The 20000-nt window shown below is 39.2% G+C and overlaps 2 protein-coding genes across 2 annotated transcripts in view; one reads left to right on the top strand and one right to left on the bottom strand.

Moving 5' to 3' along the window:
• Positions 1-17224, bottom strand: part of LOC137973772 (uncharacterized) — a 23695-nt gene extending 6471 nt beyond the window's left edge. Inside the window, exons 1-10 of the mRNA XM_068820656.1 lie at positions 16976-17224; positions 16622-16674; positions 13084-13155; positions 11346-11447; positions 10260-10397; positions 9107-9233; positions 4960-5003; positions 4592-4699; positions 3843-3977; positions 1-1842 (exon numbers count right to left, since the gene is read on the bottom strand). The exon at positions 1-1842 is cut by the window's left edge and continues 627 nt beyond it. Of these exons, the coding sequence (XP_068676757.1) occupies positions 1-1842; positions 3843-3977; positions 4592-4699; positions 4960-5003; positions 9107-9233; positions 10260-10397; positions 11346-11447; positions 13084-13155; positions 16622-16674; positions 16976-17039 (2685 nt within the window). The 5' untranslated portion in view covers positions 17040-17224. The remainder of the gene's footprint in view (positions 1843-3842; positions 3978-4591; positions 4700-4959; positions 5004-9106; positions 9234-10259; positions 10398-11345; positions 11448-13083; positions 13156-16621; positions 16675-16975) is intronic.
• Positions 17225-17479: 255 nt separating this feature from the next.
• The window catches only part of LOC137973284 (cell division cycle protein 16 homolog), a 2968-nt gene continuing 447 nt past the window's right edge, over positions 17480-20000 (top strand). Inside the window, exon 1 of the mRNA XM_068820064.1 lies at positions 17480-20000. This exon is cut by the window's right edge and continues 447 nt beyond it. Within this exon, the coding sequence (XP_068676165.1) occupies positions 17480-19129 (1650 nt within the window). The 3' untranslated portion in view covers positions 19130-20000.

The raw sequence follows: 20000 nt of genomic DNA, 5'->3' as shown, positions 1-20000 counted from the left end.
TACAGACAATTGTGAGCTTATGGGAGTCTTTACAGGTGAACCTGTTGAGCTTGAACCTGACGGTCGCATGGGAAGGGGTGGGGCAGAAACTACTGGGCGTGGTGGAAGTGGGGGTGGTGCAGTTGGAGAGATGGGCCTTTCTGATAATGATAATCCTGATTCTTTAATCTGGAGCCCATGTGGCTGTCCTTCTTTCAACTCTTCTTCTTCAGCATCCTTAGTGCTTTCCTCATTGCTTTCCTCATTGCTTTCCTCAGTTTCTTTTACGTCAGCATTGTCTTTTGGATTTTGTTCGAATGATAAATTTTCCTTTAAAGTGGGAACTTCCCCAAAAGCATTAATGATGTCAGATTTGTAAGTGCCGGAAGTCTCCTCTGATGTAACTATTTTGGGGTTTGCTTCTGGTGGCAGAGGGCTAATATCAAACTCGTCAAATGGATCTATAGATGCAGAGGTAAGTTCCTTTTCGGCATCTTCATCATTGGCACTTCCTGCAGCTTGTGAAGGGAGCGGAGTCATGAGATCTGAATCAGCAACAGGAAGCTGTGCATCAGAAATTGACATGACATTTTTGTCATTTGAAGACTCTACTTTTTCTGAAGATTCAAAGGCATCTCCAAATGCTGATGAATCAAATGGAGAACCACTAGCATCTGCACTTTTTTCACCAAAGGCATCATCCCAGGCAAAAGCATTAAAGGGCTGGCCTGAAGAGCTTTTACTTTCTTCAGGAACTGTGCCAAAAGCATCATCCCATGAAAATAATGCTGATTTATTTGGGTCAGCTTTGGCTGTAACAGCAGTGTCATCTGAAGTAAAACTCTCTGCCCAAGAAAACTGTTGAATTTTAGAAGTGGCAGTTACTTGTGTTTCAATGGGCTGTGATTCGCTTTCTGTAGTTCCAATTGCAAGACCTTCACTACAGGTTTCATTGGACAAACCTTTGTCTTCATCTGATTTTTTGGCTGAACTTGGCCAAGGTTCATTTTCTTTCTCTGTAAATGAATTATTATCCCATGAAACACTCCCAAATGAGTTTTCAACATGGATAGCTACCTGCTCAACCTCTCCTTCGCCCATTTCTCTTGGACTGTCATCTAAAGTGGTATCAGTGTTGAGATGGGATGGAGCAAATTTCTCTGAAGAAAAAGCTGCTTTGAAACTGGTCTCTGCATTTTTGATGTCTCCTTCACCTGAAGGAGCAAAGGGATCACTTGATGAAAAATCATCTTTTACTTGACTTCCTCCAGTGCTGTCACCAAATGCAGAATCAAATTTTGCAAACGATTCTGTGAAAAACCCTTCTCCAGAAACTGTCAGGGTTTCTTCATCATTGTTTGTGGATGCAAAGGGATCAGAGGTCCTTGTAAATAATTCAGTATTGCTAGTGCTAGTATCTACCACCTGAACTTTGGAATCCTCCGCATTTGCTTCCTGCCATGTCTCTTCCATATGCCCCAAAGAAGGAAATCCAACTGAAAAATTTTCCTGGCTTTGATTGTCTGCAGGTTGATCATGATCTGACCCTGCAGCTGTTGTTCCTATTTTGCCTGCATCATCGAATGTAGAAGCATTCCCTGGTTGGATTCCCTCAGCTGTTTGATGGATGAAAGAATTACTTCTGGAATTCTGGCTGCGAGTGCCTGATGACCCAGATGAGACTGAATCACTTCTTAGCACAGAAATGTCGGCAGAAGATGCTATGGACACTGTGTCTCCTATTCCTGATTCACTTGGTACAGCTTCAAAGACTGAAGGGCTAAAAAATGCCTTATCTGAACTGTTGTCATGAGTGGGGAAAGGGCAATCAGGTACTGATATCTGTGACACTTGATCAGGTTCCTGAATATAACAGCAAACTGAAATTAAGTCTTCAATAATATAAATTTCAGTTGAAATTACATAACTGATGTGTGGAAAATATCTGTTGCAGGTCATTTTGTTCCTTAGGTTAATTTGCAACCAGACTTAGTCATTTGTTTCAACCTTGGTCAACTTGTTTCAACCTTGGTTGACTTGTTTCAACCTAGATCAAGTTGTTTCAACCTAGGTCAATTTGGGGAAGGTACAAAACACAAGTCAAAGGTCATTGTTTTACCAATACAGATATACCCGGTAGTGCTGACTTTCAGGAAAAAGCCTAGGGGCCAGTTGGCCCTTAAGTTTTCAGATTTGGTCGCCAGCTCAAGTATTTTAGTTGCCAAAAAATTTTGGCCTTTCGGGCCTTATAAATTTCAAGAAAAGGTAAAATGCAAGAGAGGCCGAATCAAATATCAGAGCAAGTCAAGTGGCCTTGACATTAAACAACCATATAATCAAATATAATATAAATATCTTAGCAGCCAGGCTGGTGAAAAGTTAGTCACCAGTGAATAAGATCCAGTTGCATTGGCGACCTGAGTAGTCGCAACGTCGAGCACTGACATGGTATCTTAAACACTCATTAAAGCTAACCTTAAGCCTAATTAGGCCTTTAGACCTAATGTTAACATTTGTAAATGGTTTGGGTTGTTTCTGTATTGGTAAAACAATGACCTGTGACCTCTGTTTTGTACCTGCCCCAAACTGACCTTGGTTGAAACAACTTGACCTAGGTTGAAACAAAATGACTTAGTTTGGTTGTAATTTAACTTAAGGAACAAAGAGACCTGCAACATAACCATTCGCTAATGATAATGATAATGATGGTGATGATGATGATGATCAGACTACATGTACATGTATGCTACTTTGGGATTTCCCTTATCAGACAGATCATAGAATCAAGTACAAGGAAGGGTTATGTTTTTGCAAACGATGGCCGTGTAGTACTAACTGTCTTATACTTCAACAGACTTAACTATTAGAGGGTAATGTGAATTGCTAGTTTTCTACCCATATAAACTATGTGAGCATTAGCCCTACTAATGGAAATGGGCCCACACAAGGACAGAGAAAAACTCTGCACTTCACATTACCCTCTAATAGTTAAGTCTGTTGAGATATAAGTGCCACACAACCAACGTTTGCAAAAACATAACCCTTCCTTGTACTTGTACATATTCATTGCCGTGACATTGACATCTTAAATTTCCACGACCTGCTCATTCGGTAGAGCAGCAGTTATCTAACCCGAAGGTTGTGGATTCAATTCCCACCCTGGTCAGAGTTTTTGCCTGTCCTTCTGTGGGCCCATTTCCATTGGTTGGACTAATGCTCACATGGTTTATATGGGTAGAAAACTAGCACTTCACATTACCCTCTAATAGTTACCGGTAAGTCATCATAGAATCGACCATAACAGGCTTGACAGGGTAGTTCTCGACAAAAAGGAAAGACGATGCACTTCTAGACTTAGCATGCACATTTGCTAAAACACTCCTGGCGCCAGTTGTTCAAACAATGGATAGTGCTATCTGCCGAATAAATCACTATCCAGTGGATATGGTAAGTAACAGTGAAACCAATAATACTGCGCTATCCAATGGATAGTGACTTATCTGGTGGGGCCTGAAGCCAAAAGGACCACGAGAAGGTTGAAAAATCCCCCAAAATACCAAGCAAGGACAGTAATTTAATTCACAATTTTTTTCCCCAACCAGTACGAGAAAAGAGAAGAGGAACAGAGATAATAGACCTTTTCGGCTTGTACATTTTGTTTTCCCAATACAGATCATGTGATAATACTCAGGAGGTTTGGTCTTTTGTTTTGTTCATTAAAATGAGGGCATGCAAGCATGAATATGCCTGCATGCACTCTTTTTAATGAACAAAACAAAGGACCAAGCCTCCTGAGTATTATCACATGATCTGTATTGGGAAAACAAAATGTACAAGCCGAAAAGGTCTATTGTCAGCATTACCTTGTCAAAGGATTGTAATCGACTTGAAAGTGGTGATGACTTGAACGTATCATTATTTTTCTCTTCATCTCCTCCATTATTCGGCCTTTTTGATGATGGCACAGCATAAAGAGGAGGATTATCACTATTTGGAACCTAATAGGATAAAAATAAAAGATTAAAACATCCTGGAAACTCCAATATTGTAAGAAACACCCCATAGCAGACTATGGAGGTTATTGGGTTAAAAACAACTAGTAAGGCATGGTCCAGATATGAGATACCAATAAAAAGGCTAAATATATACATCGTGATGATAATAATAATAATAATAATAATAATAATAATTATTATTATTATTATTTTTAAATTATTTTAAATTATATCGTAAATAGTTTTCTATCGTGAACATATAATTTAGTTTTTAAAATTTGTAAATAATTTCGATATATAGTTTAAAATTGTAAATATTTACTAATTGTTTTGATAGTTGATTTAAAGTTTTTGTTATTATTATTATTATTATTATTATTATTATTATTATTGTTCTCTTTGGACTTAAGTGATTAATGGTGACCTTTCAATCCATCATTGCTCATTGAGGGCCAAACACCAAGGGTGATAAAGGAAATATTATTAGAATTCCCTGCCTATAATAATTATTCTAATAATAGAGTCCAGCAAAATATTAAGTCTTCACTAAAATTTAAGTCAATTTCCAACAGAGGGAGGGATAAGAAATCTAAAGAAATGTGAAAAAATCCACTTACCTTATAGTGTGGCTCGTTTTTTTCTGATGGTGGAAGTGGTTCTGCATACACATTATCTGAATGACCACTAGGTTGAACTTCCTTGTTATTTCCATCTTTGTATGGAACCTATGGCAATTAACTAATTAATTAATTTATTTATTAAAATAGACCAATTTCGATATATTAAAATTCAGTCGAAAACAAAAGGCGTCATCTCGAGGCTCTGGGGAATAAATATAAGGATTTGTATGAGTTTATTCCCCAGAGCCTCGAGATGATACCTTTTGTTTTTGACTGAATTTTAATATATTGAAATTGGTCTATTATTACAGAAAAGTAAACTAAAATTCATTGTTCCTTGGACAAGGAGAACATAGAAAGCATACCTCATAAATACCATCAGAATTTTGCAAACTATTGACATTTGGACCTGAAAAAAGAAACAAAAAGTAACTTCAAAATATGTAAGCAGGCATATTAGCATAGTGGTGGATATTTACCTTGCCGTTTTGCGGCTCAGTAAATATGATTTTAACTCATTTATTCGTGCAAAGATTACAATGTTTTCTGGCGCAAATTCCGTGTGAATAGCCCATTTCCGAGTTAATGTCTGCCTCCTCTTTGAAACAAGTTTAAGTGCAAGGTTTTTCTTATGAAAATTAGTTTTCATTCATATGTAAAGTAGAACTAATAACCATAACAAAAACTTTGCACTTAGACTCGCTTTGAAGAGGAGAGAGCCATGAACTCGGAAATGGCCTATTGCTCAGAGGTGAATAGCAGAGGATATCCGGAATTTGAGTAGCCAATCATCGCGCATGTTCAACCCCATCCACTGTTTTAGTATATACTACTAATAATTACGTATTCAATAGATAGATGTACTAGATAGATAGCCTATTGACTAAAACACTGAGGAAAATTAATAATAGCTGGCATTCTTTATGTCCTATACACTATTCTCAATATAAATCTCCTTTGATAACGTTAGCTGTTACAAAGGCAGCGACAAGCAAACTTCCTTGAATTCCTGAGCAAATAGTCGCACATGTTCCTAGCTAGCAGGAGCTTCTGGAGCCTATGCTGCAGGTTTGCAGCAACCTCGCTGAACTGAGACTTACTAGATTTTAATGCAGTAAAATGTAGTTCAACAAAGTTAACAACAAAGATTGGTAGTGGTCTGGGCCGGTCAATCATCTAACAGTGGTCAGCGGTGTTTGGCACAGGTGAATGCTCATATAGTTACTTAACCACACAGGAATTCATCAGACATTTTGCCAGCCACAATGTACCATGCTTGTACAGTTGGGCTTTTGCTTCCCCTGTTTGGCTGAGAACGAAAAGAAAAAAAAAACAACACACAACAAAACGAAAAAAACAATTGAGGGATTGCCACTGTTGTGTTTGCGGGTTATTTTTTCGTAATCCATGCCATGCCTCGCAAGACCAACAACAGTTTAGCCATGGACGATTTGTCTCCTTTGCTCACCTCACTGGTTTGTATCTCTCTGGTTGCTTCTTCTCTCAAATCTGCAGCATCTACTCCTTTTTTGACGACCTCTACAGCCATTGGAGGGCAATCATTAGATAGTGTTTTATCCCAAGCGATAGGTAAAGCGAAGAATGATTCTTTGCTCCATCTCTACTTGTGTCATCGGCTTCCTCTCTTTCTGCATTTTGTGGCCATTCATTTTCAGCAGGTATGGCAGTCCCTTTGATTGTTTCAACTTTTTCTACATTGGCTAACCCAGTTTGCAGTTTCCCGCCTTTACATCACCTGTTGGGAACTCACCTATCGCTTCTTTGTTATCCTCCTCATCTTTGTTATCTGTTGTTGGTCCAGGATATTCTCCTGTACCTTCCTAGCTGGTACCAAAAATCAATTATGGCCTTTTTGCAGATCTTGCAGATCTCCTGCCTGACAACTTAAAGGTGAATGAAACTGAAACACAGACTTCCCTGGATGGCACATTGGTCGTCACTCCCTCGAGAAAATGTTCGCCTTTTCCATTGACTCCCTTACCCTGTGTAGCTCTCACCCTTCTAGGTAGCCCAACTTGTTGCTGTACAAGTTGCTGATAATTCAAACAGCCAAGAAGTTTCTACTTCAGAAAGGATGCTGTTCCACTTGGTTTGCAAAGGAATAATGAGATCTTCACCTTCTGTGGTGACCAACACAGAGGTGAATAGTTGTTTTAGTATAGACTAAAACAGCAAGATAATATAGCACAAAAAGATGATTTTAACTCATTTATTCCTGCAAAGATTACAACATTTTTGGGGGCAAATTCTGCACAGATTACTTGGAGGTGAATACACTGTAGCAAAGGATATAAAAGATATACAAAAAATGGAACCAAAATCGAAACGTGGAATCAATGATTCATGAATCGAACCAAACGGTCATAATCACGATTAATCAAGAATTTGATAATTTGTTACATCACTAACTACCTTACACGAGGGTTGCCGTCTTCCACAAGAAGATGTAAGACTTGTGTGCAAAATTAGTTCCTGGTGTTTTTTTGCAAGGAATTCAGTGGATACAGCCCAGTTGGGGTTGTTTGTTTGTTATTTATTTGTTTAAGCAGGTTGAAGTTTTGGCAGCTATTCAGCTGATGTGGACCTGCTATACCCACCCACCCATATACTCACAGAGGACAGCCACAACACTGGGAACTTCATCCCCTACTCTTCTCGAATAGTGTGTGGGTTCTTTAATGTCCCACAGGGAACAAATGAACATGGAAGTTATTTGTGAGACAGGACCTCCGGCTTATCGTCCTTATCCAAGAAGACTTGAAAGTCTAACCATTTGCAGATGTAATTACAAAGGCAGCACTTTCTCCTCAGTTATTTAAAGACCCTGAGTGTTGGTCCAGCCGGAGTCGAACTCACGACCTCCCACACGGCAGCCCGGTGCTCAATCAACTGAGCCACCAGTTGCGGAGTTGGAGACAGCCTGCAAGGGAGTCTGCAAAGCCTCAGACTTTCAGAATATACTCTGATTCGTTATTCTGCTCATTTGCAGATTGCCTTCACACTTCTATTAAGGTAAATTTATCTGCTGTTTGCTCTAACAATGATAACGGCTTTGCAGACCCTCTTGCAGGCTGTCTCCAACTCCCCGAGTGTTAAAGGGCATAAAGAGCCATCAGGGCTCTCATCAGGTCCACAGGGGACCTCATGAAGATTACCCTCCAGAACCTGGATCTTGCCAACAAAGAGCACATTATATTTTGGGCAGCCTGTTGTCTTGTGTTTTTTTTTTTTGGTTTTCTCTGAGCTGGACAGTTTAAAGTGAATTTCCCCCATAGGTGGACTCCCAGAACAAACCTCCTTGCATTTGCGTGCTTATAAAGTGTTTTAAGACTGATCAATTCCGCCAAGGGTGCCTTATTTACTTTGACTGTGATTCATCCTCCATGTGTTCAATCTCAGCCCTCTATTCATTCCTTATTCTTTGTGCACCCAGTTACGTCCTACATGTACTTTTTTAACAAGGATGGTTCTCCCTTGCCTAACCAGTCCTTGTCATCTTTTGTTCAATCCAGGCTGTCGTCTGCTGGTATCTCAGGTATCTTATCAGGACACAGCTTCCAAATTGGGGCAGCAACTTCAGCAGCTCAGACAGGCATCCCTGACCAACTAATTAAGCTGCTTGGGAGGTGGTCCAGTGATGCATATCAGCTCTATATCAGGACACCTGTCCTGTGGCATCGCTTGCTAGTGTGTCTGATCGTTTAGCTTTATAGGTATGTTTTCTGCTTAGTGGAGCAGCTGCAGGTGTACCAGTATGGGTGCCTCAGGTTTGGTTGTTTGGGGCTCTGGCTCCCCCAGTCATTAGCCCCTTCGTCTCCAGCAGCATTGCTTAGTCTGGAGGTCCTTTGGCTTGGTGTCTGGGCTCATGGTTGGGTTGCAGGGATTGCAGGGATTGCAGGCCAAGGGAGCGCAACTCGGTCAAGGGGCTGCCTGGCCTCTGGTAGAAGCTCCTGGACATATCCCAGGCACCCAACCTCCATTTAGCGATGCAGTTGTTAACTCTGTCTAACGCCACATGATTTTACTCATCAATGGGGGAGGTTAAGGGGTCAATGGGTTAACCTCCTCTACATCAACTCAAAAAATATGCCCCCTTCAAAGTGCTTCACACAGAAAACATGAAGTAAGGAAATGCTGGTCAATAATTAGCCTCACTAGGTTTGTATGACCCGTTGCAAAAGAAAATCATGTTTACTGTCAAACGTGAAAATTGATCTTAAAACAAAGCAACCATTTAAAAAGCGAACATTGATTGATCAAGTGTCAACAGAGCAAAAATTTGAAAGTTAAAGGAAAGAATCAGTAATAGAGTACTGTTTTCTGCTCCCTCTACTATTTAAATGTACAGATACTAACTATTGAAAGATGGCATCAAAGCAGTATAATAATAGTTTCTTGGACTTTGAGTAGGCCAGTTACCACTGACCTGAACTCCCTTTCTTTTCTGGTTTAATCTTAAGAACAAACATTGCATGTAAAAGTCTCTCTCACCATTTGACACCTGAGGAGAGTTTTGCACTTGAGAAGAATTTGGAACCTTCTTAGTTAATCCAGCTTCTTTTCGCATTTTAAACACTATTTGAAAAAGTTCATATAGTGTGCCAGTTACAGCAGCGGCCTGTAGAATCATTGGTGAAAAAAATTGTAAATGAATGGAATAATTAATTCATACCATCCTAAAACTGGGATGTTGCAAGCTACTGAACATTAAGTTGTAAACTTTAAGATGTGGCATTTATAGTAGCCATTGGAGCTCTGTGAGGCCATTCTTTACTAGCACAAATCCCATAATAGTGATATTCATTGTTCATAAACAATTTAAATTTTGCCAGATCTCTGGATGGCACATAAATGATGATAGGTGATGTAACGGTGAGTATTGCTATTCACCTCTTTTATCCCCAAAACACTTGCATAGGCATTTTATTTCGATAAATTATGGCACATCTTCATGTCCCAGGATAAATGGCAAAAAATGATTATGCAAAATTTTGGGTGGTAAAAGGGGTGTATTATGGGATTTGTGCAAGTAGAGAATTAACCCTTTCACTCCCAAGAGTGATTGACCTAGATTTTCTCCTCACAAGCTCAATACAGTTTCAAACAGACCAGTGATGAAAAGAAAGAAGTTTATAATCAGGATATTTTTTTGTCTAGATATATCAAATTCCTACAACTGATATACAAATTAATTATGTATGGCAGTCAATAAGGAGAATTAAAATTCAGATCCTAGGAATGAAAGCGTTAATCTTTAGATCACAAACAATACACCCCACCATGATTCAGACTTGCTGGTCTAACATACAACTTATCAGGTCCCAGTCAAATCCAAGGAAAGGACCATTAGGACATTACCTTATTACCTGGCCTGTCCAAGTCAAATATTATCTTTAATTACATTTGACAGGATCACAGCAGGATGTTTGAGCTACTTAGCCTACCCTTTCCCCTATTCCTGCCTGTGACTCCCACCTCATTGCCACACGGAGCACTAACTGCCCAGTTTATTATTAAAGCATAAATTTAATAAAGCCATCATGGTAGCAATAGTGTGAAAAAAAGAAAGAAAACTCTAGGCCTTCTGATAAAGCCATTTAATTAAAGCAGGAAATTGAGTTATTATAACAAAACAGGTACTCACAGGTTTTTCAGATTTGATAGCATACAGCTTGTGTCCAGTTGTACAGGGTTGGCTGCAGACATAGCCAAATGTTCTCTTATCGTCTGGGTCATGAGTTATAAATGATATCTTGTTAATAGGATGCTCATGTTGTACTTTCTGCAAAGACAAAAAGAAACAAAAAATAATTGTCATTCATGTTCCATCAGATTTGGCTTAGTTCCCTTTGACAACATCACCTACTACTGATGACAAACCAAAATAATAACAGCGACAGGACACATCTAAGTCTGACTGTGTAATGTGTTTTATAGGGTTTAAGGTCTCGGTAAAGGAAAATGAAGTGTCCGCGGAAAAATGAAATTGTCGTGCCATTATTTTTTGTATAGGGTCAAACTGTATATCATATTAAAGCCAATAGATTGAATTATTTGAATAAATTTTGACATTTTTGGTATTTAATATTCCCTTTTATTATTGAGGCCTCAAACTCAGAATGACCAACTCTGCTACAGAAGCTCCTGCCTCTTCACTTCATGGTGAAAATAACTGCACTTTGTTGCATCTTAGTCACAGATGAATGCACTCCAACTGTGTGAGGAATTTTTGAAATGTTAAGAATTAATTAAGGAAATATCACCCACAAAACGCTGATATTTGGTAAAATTTTACATTAGAGGAAGTCAATCTTGAAAACCAAAAATAACCAAAAGAAACTTGCACTTAAAACTTGAAAAAATTAAACCAAAGTTTATGCTAACCCTGGATTAAGTTAATCGGTTTTCGAACAAACGGGCCCTGGAGTTCAGACAATGGACAGGTGCAAAATGTGAGAGGACAATATTAGCATGCAATAAAAACAAGCCAGGCCTCATTACTATTCTTCATAATTATAAATAATTCTAACGAGGAGTGTTTTAGTGGGTGAGTGTTTTTATAGGCTGTTAGGCTCAAAAATCAACCATACTATTTATAAGTTTTGGATGGCAGGTGTTAAACAAAGGTACCAGTTTTAGGCATCAATGAGAGGAACATCATGCAATAGTTGTCACATATTTTATTGCATTCTGATGTAGACTGGGATTACTACATGCTTATGATACTTGCCTGAGTTTTTTCATCAACAATTCTTATGCCCTTCAAGTTGACATACATCAGAACCTTCTGTTTGTGTTCACCACTTTCTTTGTTTAATTTAAGTGCTTGCATCTGCAATAAAATACCAAGAGAAAAGAGGTTTAGTCCCTTTCAGCAAATATAATAATATTCCTCTCTATATTAAAACTTTCACAATAAAAGCATAAGTCACCCCCAAAACTGCCTGAAGATTTTACTAGGCTACTTAAAAAAAATTTCAGTTAACAATAAAAGGCCAATAACAAGGCTGCCGTGGTCATGAATGAAGTTCCATAGGTAGAAAAACCAGACAGAGCTGAATAACTGACACCACAAATTAAGGAAGACTTTGGAAAATAATGCATAGAAACTGAAACCCAATGGTTACTAACACCAGCTTGACCCTTTCAGATTCCCTGTGGAAACCCTGATTTATATCTATAACATCAGAGCCTTGTATGGTTTACAAATCACTTTCATCAAAGGCTTGCTTTGCTTAGATTCTTAAATAAATCAAGACTGAGATAATTAACAACTATTCACTGAAGTGGCTAGTGGTGGGCATTAACCAAGCCACGAAATCACAAGGTAAATATCCACCACTAGCCACCTCCACTTTTGGTGTATAGTTGTTTTACTTAATTAGTATACACTAAAACAGTGAGATGACATAGCACAAACACAGATGACTTCCATACATTTGTTCCTGCAACAATTACAATATTTTCTGATGCAAATCCTGCGCGAGATGCTTGGAAGCGAATAGCAAAGGATATTTGGAGTTTGAGTAGCCAATCAGTTTGTGCCTTCAATGCTATATCCACTGCTTTAGTATATACTAACAAACATCAGCCTCCTTCTTACAAGACAATACACCTGAAATTCCCTTGAATGGGGAATATGAGGATTGCTTTACGAGGAATCTTTTCTCTTGTTATAACATGAAGCCATTTAAACAATGTTAGAGTCAGTTTCAATCGAGTGTCGTAAAACCAAAACCAAAATAATTACTTTGGCCAATCAAAAAGGACGGAGACAATCCAGTAAACCAATCATAACTCGAAATAATTACACGTAGCCGACACAAAGCACGGGAAAATGTGCACGCACAAGCCACGATTGGTTTTGGTTTGACTTCTGAATGGTCGAAAAAATGGCGCGAAAACTCAGAACTAATCCCTGAGTGAAGTAATGCAAAACCAAAGCAATTCCCTAATTACTTTTGACCCTCAACTGAAAACCACTCTATAACATGAAGTTAAAACCAGCCCTCCTGATCAAAGAAAGAGAATCAACTCATGGGTATGCTTTAACAACAGCTAGATTTACTCAAAAAATATGTCCCCATTAACCCTTTAACTCCCAAGAGTGACACTTATAGATTTTACTCTGTCTATTAAACGCCAGACGATTTTACTAGTCAATGGGGAACCCCACAGGAGTGAAAGGGCTAAGGCCCTGGCTTCCTTCCGACCTTCATTAACCCTCCCACAGCCAAAGATATTAAGTACTTGCACTCTTCTTAACTTGTAGACAATTGTTTATGCAAGGGTCAGCTGAACAAAGTACAAGTGCCAGATCTTGGGAGATCTAACCAGCTGATAATTTGTTGACTAAAAACAAAATAATAATGCAAGGCTGGTTGGATGGCTGTGAGGATATGTGAGGATATGTGAAATTGACTGTAAGTCTATTTACCAAAACTGGTGTGTCTGCTAAACTATAATACCTTCAACTTTTTGATTGCTTCAGTGCAAACAGAATCTCCCTTTGCACTGGTTACATCTACTGAACCAACTATCTGAAATGCAAATAAACGAAAATTTCTATGAGCATACATACATACATACATAGTTTACTTGAGCAGGTTACAAAATAGGCAAGGCTTAAGTCCTGGCCCCAGTTGTTCAAAAGGTGGATAACCCTATCCAACGGATAAACCACTATCCATTGGATAGCGCAATTGGTTTTGCTAGTGTTTATCCACTGGATAGTGATTTATTCGGTGGATAGCGCTATCCATCGTTTGAACAACTGGGGCCTGATCATCTAAGCTAAAATGTATTAATTAGTTACTGAGATAATATGAGAATTTCTTACATAAGTCAAACAATGAGATTGGCCTCTATAGTAGTATTACAATCTAAAAATATTTTAAGTCCACTGACCTAAAAGAAATGCTACAGGAAGCTTTCTCAAAACTTAAGGTTTTTAGAAAGTTCTTGTTTTCACTAATTAACCTCTTAAAATAACTTAGAGTAGTAGAGTTTTTAACAGAATTAGGGAGGAGGTTCCAACAAAGGACAGCTCTGTGCTTAAAAGAGCCCTTTCGGGCTACAGGTCTAATTGTTAAATAGTCTGTTGATATAAAACGAAATTGTTGGGTTCCAGAGAGCTGTACTTCTGACATTGGAACTGTGAGTTTCTCTGGGTAAGCCATGGATAATTTTAGTTGCTCTCTGTCAGATGAATGAAGTCCATATCATCCAACAAAGATTGAGATCACAAGCCCCACACAACAATACCCTACAAAACACTTGGTAAAGTAAATGGTTTGCAGGACCATCGTTAGCGAGAACTTGATCCGTATCAAGACAGCGACTTTCTTGCTGAAGGAGTCACAAACATTCTTAGTATGTTCTTGCCATGAAAGCTTGTTATCGATGGTTAATCCAAGGCATTTACTTGAAGCTTTATATTCAATGGTACTATCACCATATCATAGGTGTGGCAAAGGGCCAGTAAAGGTCTGGTTGGAGATAATCATGGCTTCTGATTTAGAATCATGGGCTACAAGTCTGTTTGATAAACACCAGGTGTAAACCTCATCCAATATAGATTGTAGCGTATGAATGATATCATCAACGTTCTCACAAAATAGTGTAGATAGTTGTATCATCAGCAAATAAATACAGTTCCCCACTAGTTATTGATTCAGCAAGATCGTTAACAAAAATTGAGGATAACTTGGGTCCCCTTATTGCCCCTTGGGGTACCCTAAACCTGACTATTGTGGACTCTGACTTGTTTCCTGCAATTTGAATGAACTGTTGACGCATTGACATGTAGTCAGCAAGCCATGAAAGCAAATTACCAATGGCTTTTAGCTTTTCTAGTAAAATTGTATGGTTCACAGTGTCAAATGCTTTCTGGAATTTATGAAGAGAACACCAACTTTTAACCTGCGATCAAGTATACTTTTCTTGAGACAGGGCGCTAAAAAGTACGCCTGATAAAATTTCTTAACGAGTCGTCCGCCGCCCACCTGTCAAGAGTGATGTTATCATGTGTCATGCTATAAATGTGAACCAATCAGATTTTATCGGAAATTACCTGCACGCTGCGATTCAAGTAAAGACGCGACAAAAACAAAATAGCACTCTGGTTTTGATGTCTGCAATCAAAGCTATTTCTGCAAATCCTGCTTGACAGTTGGTGTGGTTTCTCTGTTCAAACCATCATGGAACAAAGAATTTCGAGATCAAATGGCAGAAAAAGCCCGAATTCATGTCATCATCAGGCGCAATTAACAGTACAATAAACTTTATTTGAACTCGAATATTTGAGATGACAATAAAAGATGCTATGAAAATAGATATGAGGAAAATGGACTTTGAGAAATTCTAGTTTTTCAGCAGCAGCTACTCAGCTATCATTTTGTTAGAAGTGTGTTCAGATTGTTCAGCGATTCTGTAAACAGTGTTGAATTTCTCTGCCAAGCTCGGATGATTCCCCGAATGTGGCAGTCCTAAAGTTCTATTCGGTTTTTTTTGGATTCGCAACTTGTTGCTTCCGAATATATTCCAAAGGACTTGCCACAACTACAAACGTTTTCGAGTTGGTGGAAGAAGAACGATGCATTTCCTCCTAGAATGTTTGGGCCTGTATTAATAACACTATTGCCAATTCCTGTAGGAAGTACAACTGTAATGTCTTCTTTTACACAAACCATTCTTCGGATGCATTCTCTTCCCTCTTTTTTTTGAAAAAAAACATCTGAAGTCGAAGCAACAGCTGCTGTAAACAGAGCCTAAACATCACTCGTGTTCAAATCCTTCTCGGCAGCCATAATTTCATCAGCTGTTAACCGATTTACAAAAAGTATGATTTGCAATTCTGCAACCAATCGGAGCGAGGCTCCAAGAGCTCTATTGTTTTTCAGCCAAATTCAGAGAAAAGTCCAGATTCTGGACTACGGGCAGATGACTCGTTAAGAAATTGTATCAGGCGTACCTTTTTGAACCATGTCTAAGGAAAAGTACGCCTGATCGCAGGTTAACCAACTTTAAGACCGTTATCCAGGGTACTTCTCCATGTTTCTGTTAGGTGGAGTAAAAAGCTCTCTGTAGAGCAGTCCTTTCGAAATCCCCACTGCCTGGGACTTAACAAGCCATGTGTTTCCAGGTAGCTGTTTAAGGTGTCACAAACAACATATTTTAAGATCTTTCCTGGTATAGTGAGAAGGGATGTAGGTCTGTAGTTGTTGACATCAGTTGGCGAACCTTTCTTGAAAATGGGATTAACACGTGACAATTTCCAGATTGATGGAAAAGATGAGTCATTCACACTCTTATTGAAGAACGGTAACAGACTGTGAGCAGCAGAAGACAACGAGGGAAGATCCAGTTGAAGGATGTTATGCATTGAGAATTCTTGGTTGTTTACCATTTACCACAAAAATCCAGAAATCTCGGTTGGAATGTAAATGGTAAGCCTAATTTGGTCTTCCCAAACTGAAAATTTCCGGAGAAAACGGATTTCTTGAAAGGTAGTCCAAAATTCCCAAACAGAATTTCCAAACGCAAAACGAGTTTACGATTTGCATTCCCCAACAATTTTGCCTCCCTCCAGACTCTCTCGGTAACCTTGAACGGAGTTTGTAAATGGTACACGCCAATCCCAACTAAATTTCCTATTCGGGAGTTTTTGCTTACCATTTGAACAAACCTAGTACCAACCAGTGTCTGCTTGTACACTGTAAATGGTAAACAACCCTTGTAATCCGTTGGCTTGACATTTCAACATGGGCCGCCAGCCCCAACTCGGAATGCGGTTCTTAAACTAATGTTCAGCTGTTATTGTTGTTTTGCAGGTATATCATTATTTTATATATTTGCAGTCACAATAAATACCCGCAGGAAAGATAACTGAAAACACGTACACTTCACTGTTGTAAAGCAACTTTTTGCGTAAAGAATAAGTTTTAACGTTCAAGACAATTATCTAATTGCATGAATAATTATGAAAAGAATGATGCTGCTCCCAACCTTGCACTTGAACTTGACTCCTTCTCCACGAAATCGATGATCGTTCAATGGGGCTACATGTAAGTTCCCCACACATGGAAATGGATAGGATAAAAAATAACTGTTAAATGGACAAATCAGGCCCTCCACATAAACAGGGCAGCTTACTCGCGAAGATAAACAACGGAAACATAAGCTTACTTAAGCTTAAATTGTCTTGACATTTGAATTTTGCTGGAAGAAACCGACCAAATTTTGAAGGCAATTGTATTTTAACTAGGCGCAATAATTTCTCTAAATTGAAAGAAAAAAAGACAAAAAAAACAGCATTGCAAAACAGCGGAAAAGACAACATACACAAGAACTCATTCACACCTTTTGATTGCCTCGGTCTTGACGGAGCTTTTCCCTTACCGCCTTTCTTCTCTCCGGATGACATTGCAGAAATGTTTACTTCTATCTTTCCAAATTCCAACAAAAGCACATCACCAGGCCTGTTTTAAAAAACACACGTTTTGGCTAAGGGATTCACATCCCATACAAATAGAAACATACTAATGAAAGCGGACAATATCATATATCACTTCGGCCATTTTACGTCTTGTCCACAACAACGGCAGTGAAGTCGTTGTTAGGGGAGAGGACACGGTCATGTTCAACCTAACAGAATTGAGTAAAAAATTCAATTTTAATTAATAATATTTAAGTAACTTAATATTTCAAAGACTCTGTTTACACTTCTATGAGAGGAAACCCAAGACTAAAACATGACTTACAAAGCAAGAGATGTCACATTAAGCGTTTTTACTTTAACTCCACTCCCGTGGGGATTGTTTTGTGCCAACAATGCATGCAAGCGGTATTTCCACAAAATCCAAAATGGCCTCTGGCGGGAAGGTTGATATTTCTCAACTTCGAAATCTTGTCCGTCAATATATAGACACGCATTTGTACAAAACAGCATTGTTCTGGGCAGACAAAGCCCTTTCCTTGTCCAACGGAGATATCCAAGATGTCTACTGGTTCGCCCAAACGCTATTCTTGACTGGTCAATTCCACAGAGCAGCACATGCGCTGCGGACTCGAGGGGTCATACAAACCACCCTTGCTTGTCGCTATCTCGCTGCAAAGTGCCATGCGGAGCTTAAACAGTGGCAAGAAGCGTTAGAGATCTTGGAAATGGAGCAAAAAGAGTCAGGAGACAAGGATCTTCAAGCAGAGATATGTTTTGTTGGGGGGACCAAGAAACTCGAGAGTGCAGTTTGCTTGCTTAAGGGAAGGGCCTACGAGGCAATGAACAACAGAGGTTTAGCCACCGATTGTTACAAAGATGCTCTTAAAAGCGACGTGCACTGCTTTGAAGCCTTTGATTTGCTTATTTCTCATCATATGCTTACTGAGAAGGAAGAAAGAGAACTATTGATTTCTCTTCCCTTTTCAGAACAGTGCATGCCGGAAGAGGTTGATTTAGTAAAATTCTTGTATGATAGTAAAACAAAGAAATATTCTAAACCTATTGACCCCAAGCTGCCTCCCGGACTTGAGTCTCTACATGATAATCTGGATGTAGTTGCTGCTATGGCTGAGCGACACTTTTACAACTGCAGTTACAGTGATTCGTATAAGATGACTTCAGCAGTCCTAAGCTCTGATCTGTACCATGAGGCAGCCTTACCCATTCACATCACATGCCTGGTTGAATTGAAGAAAACAAACGAGTTATTTTTCCTGGGACACAAGTTAGTGGACAACTATCCACAGAAAGCCGTTGCCTGGTATGCTGTTGGGTGCTACTACTTTGTAATAGAGAAATACGAGCAAGCACGCAGGTACTTTAGTAAAGCTACAACCCTGGAACAGGTCTATGGCCCAGCATGGCTTGCATTTGGTCATGCATTTGCTGCAGAAGGTGAACATGACCAAGCAATGGCAGCCTACTTCACGGCATCCAAACTGATGCCTCGATGTCACTTGCCACTTCTTTACATTGGTCTTGAATATGGCAAGACAAACAATGCTAAACTGGCCGAGAGGTTCCTCGAGCAGGCTTTGGTTCTTTCTCCAGATGATCCCTATGTGAAGCAGGAAATGGGTGTTATAGCTTTTCAAAACGGTGATAATGTCCTCGCTGAGAGGTATTTCAAAGAAGCTCTACAGAAAGCAGAGATGAGCCGTGGAGAAGTTTTGGCTGAAACATGGGAAACCCTTCTCAATAATCTTGGCCATGCTTGCCGCAAACTGGGAAGGTACCAGGAAGCGATACGGTACCATAAGCAGGCACTTGTTTTGATACCAAATAAAGCGTCCTCCTTTTCTGCCCTTGGATTTGTGAACAGTCTTCTTGGGAATCATCATGAGGCTATTGACTACTTCCACAAGGCTTTGGGCATACAGCGAGAAGATACGTTTAGTGTTCACATGCTTGGCGAAACTCTTGAACAGTTAACCCTGGAAGCCAATGCACAGGAGAAAGAGACTAATGATATGAGCATTGAAATGGATGAGAGATCTGATGATGAAAGTGACTGATTGAATATAAATTTAGCATTGCTGCATTGATTATTTAGCTCAATCTCAGTTGAATCAGGAATAGAATAATGATTTTCTCTTCAAACAGGAACTACACCCGACTCTTAGAAGCGAGCTAAAAGAGAGAACTTTATGTCAATTGAGACTTAGGGTTAGGGTTAGACTAACCCTAACCTAGCCCTTAACCTTAGGGATTGAGACTTTTAGATTAAATAAACAGAATTAATTATATTGGAGGGTAATATGAAGTGCTATTTTATACCCATTCAAACCATGGGTGCATTATCCCTACTAATGGAATTGGGCCCATAAAAGGACAGAGAAAAACTCTGATCAGTGTTCCCACCCGGGTCAGAGTTTTTCTCTGTCCTTGAGTAGGCCCAATTCCATTAGTAGGACTAACGTTTTAATGGTTTACATGGGTAGAAAATGGCACTTCACATTACCCTCCAATATAGTTAATTCTGTTGAAGTATAAGTGCTACACGGCCATCGTTTGCAAAAATGTAACCCTTCCTTGTACTTGATTCTATGATCTGTCTGATTAGGGAAATCCCAAAGTAGCATGTACATGTACATGTAGTCTGATCATCATCATCATCATCAAGTGCTACATGGCCTTCCTTGAACTAATAAATAAGCACCAGACGATTTTACTCGTTAATGGGGGGGAGGTGGGGGGAAATGTAAAGTTCAGGAGTCAATGGGTATTCCGGCCACTTGAAAATTGGGGGTTCCCAGCCTTAACATCTATTTGGAGATTATGGTGCAATGTGCATTAGCTTGCAACTGTACTGGATTCAAGGATATGCCTTAGTTAGTGGCTAGAGTTTGTATGGATTCACTTTCCCATTGTCAGATGCCTGCCCAC

The sequence above is a fragment of the Montipora foliosa genome, chromosome 10, assembly GCF_036669935.1.
Source record: "Montipora foliosa isolate CH-2021 chromosome 10, ASM3666993v2, whole genome shotgun sequence".
NCBI classification, from domain to species: Eukaryota; Metazoa; Cnidaria; class Anthozoa; order Scleractinia; family Acroporidae; genus Montipora; species Montipora foliosa.
Note: the sequence above shows the minus strand (reverse complement) of the source record. Positions and strands in the feature narration are given on the sequence as shown.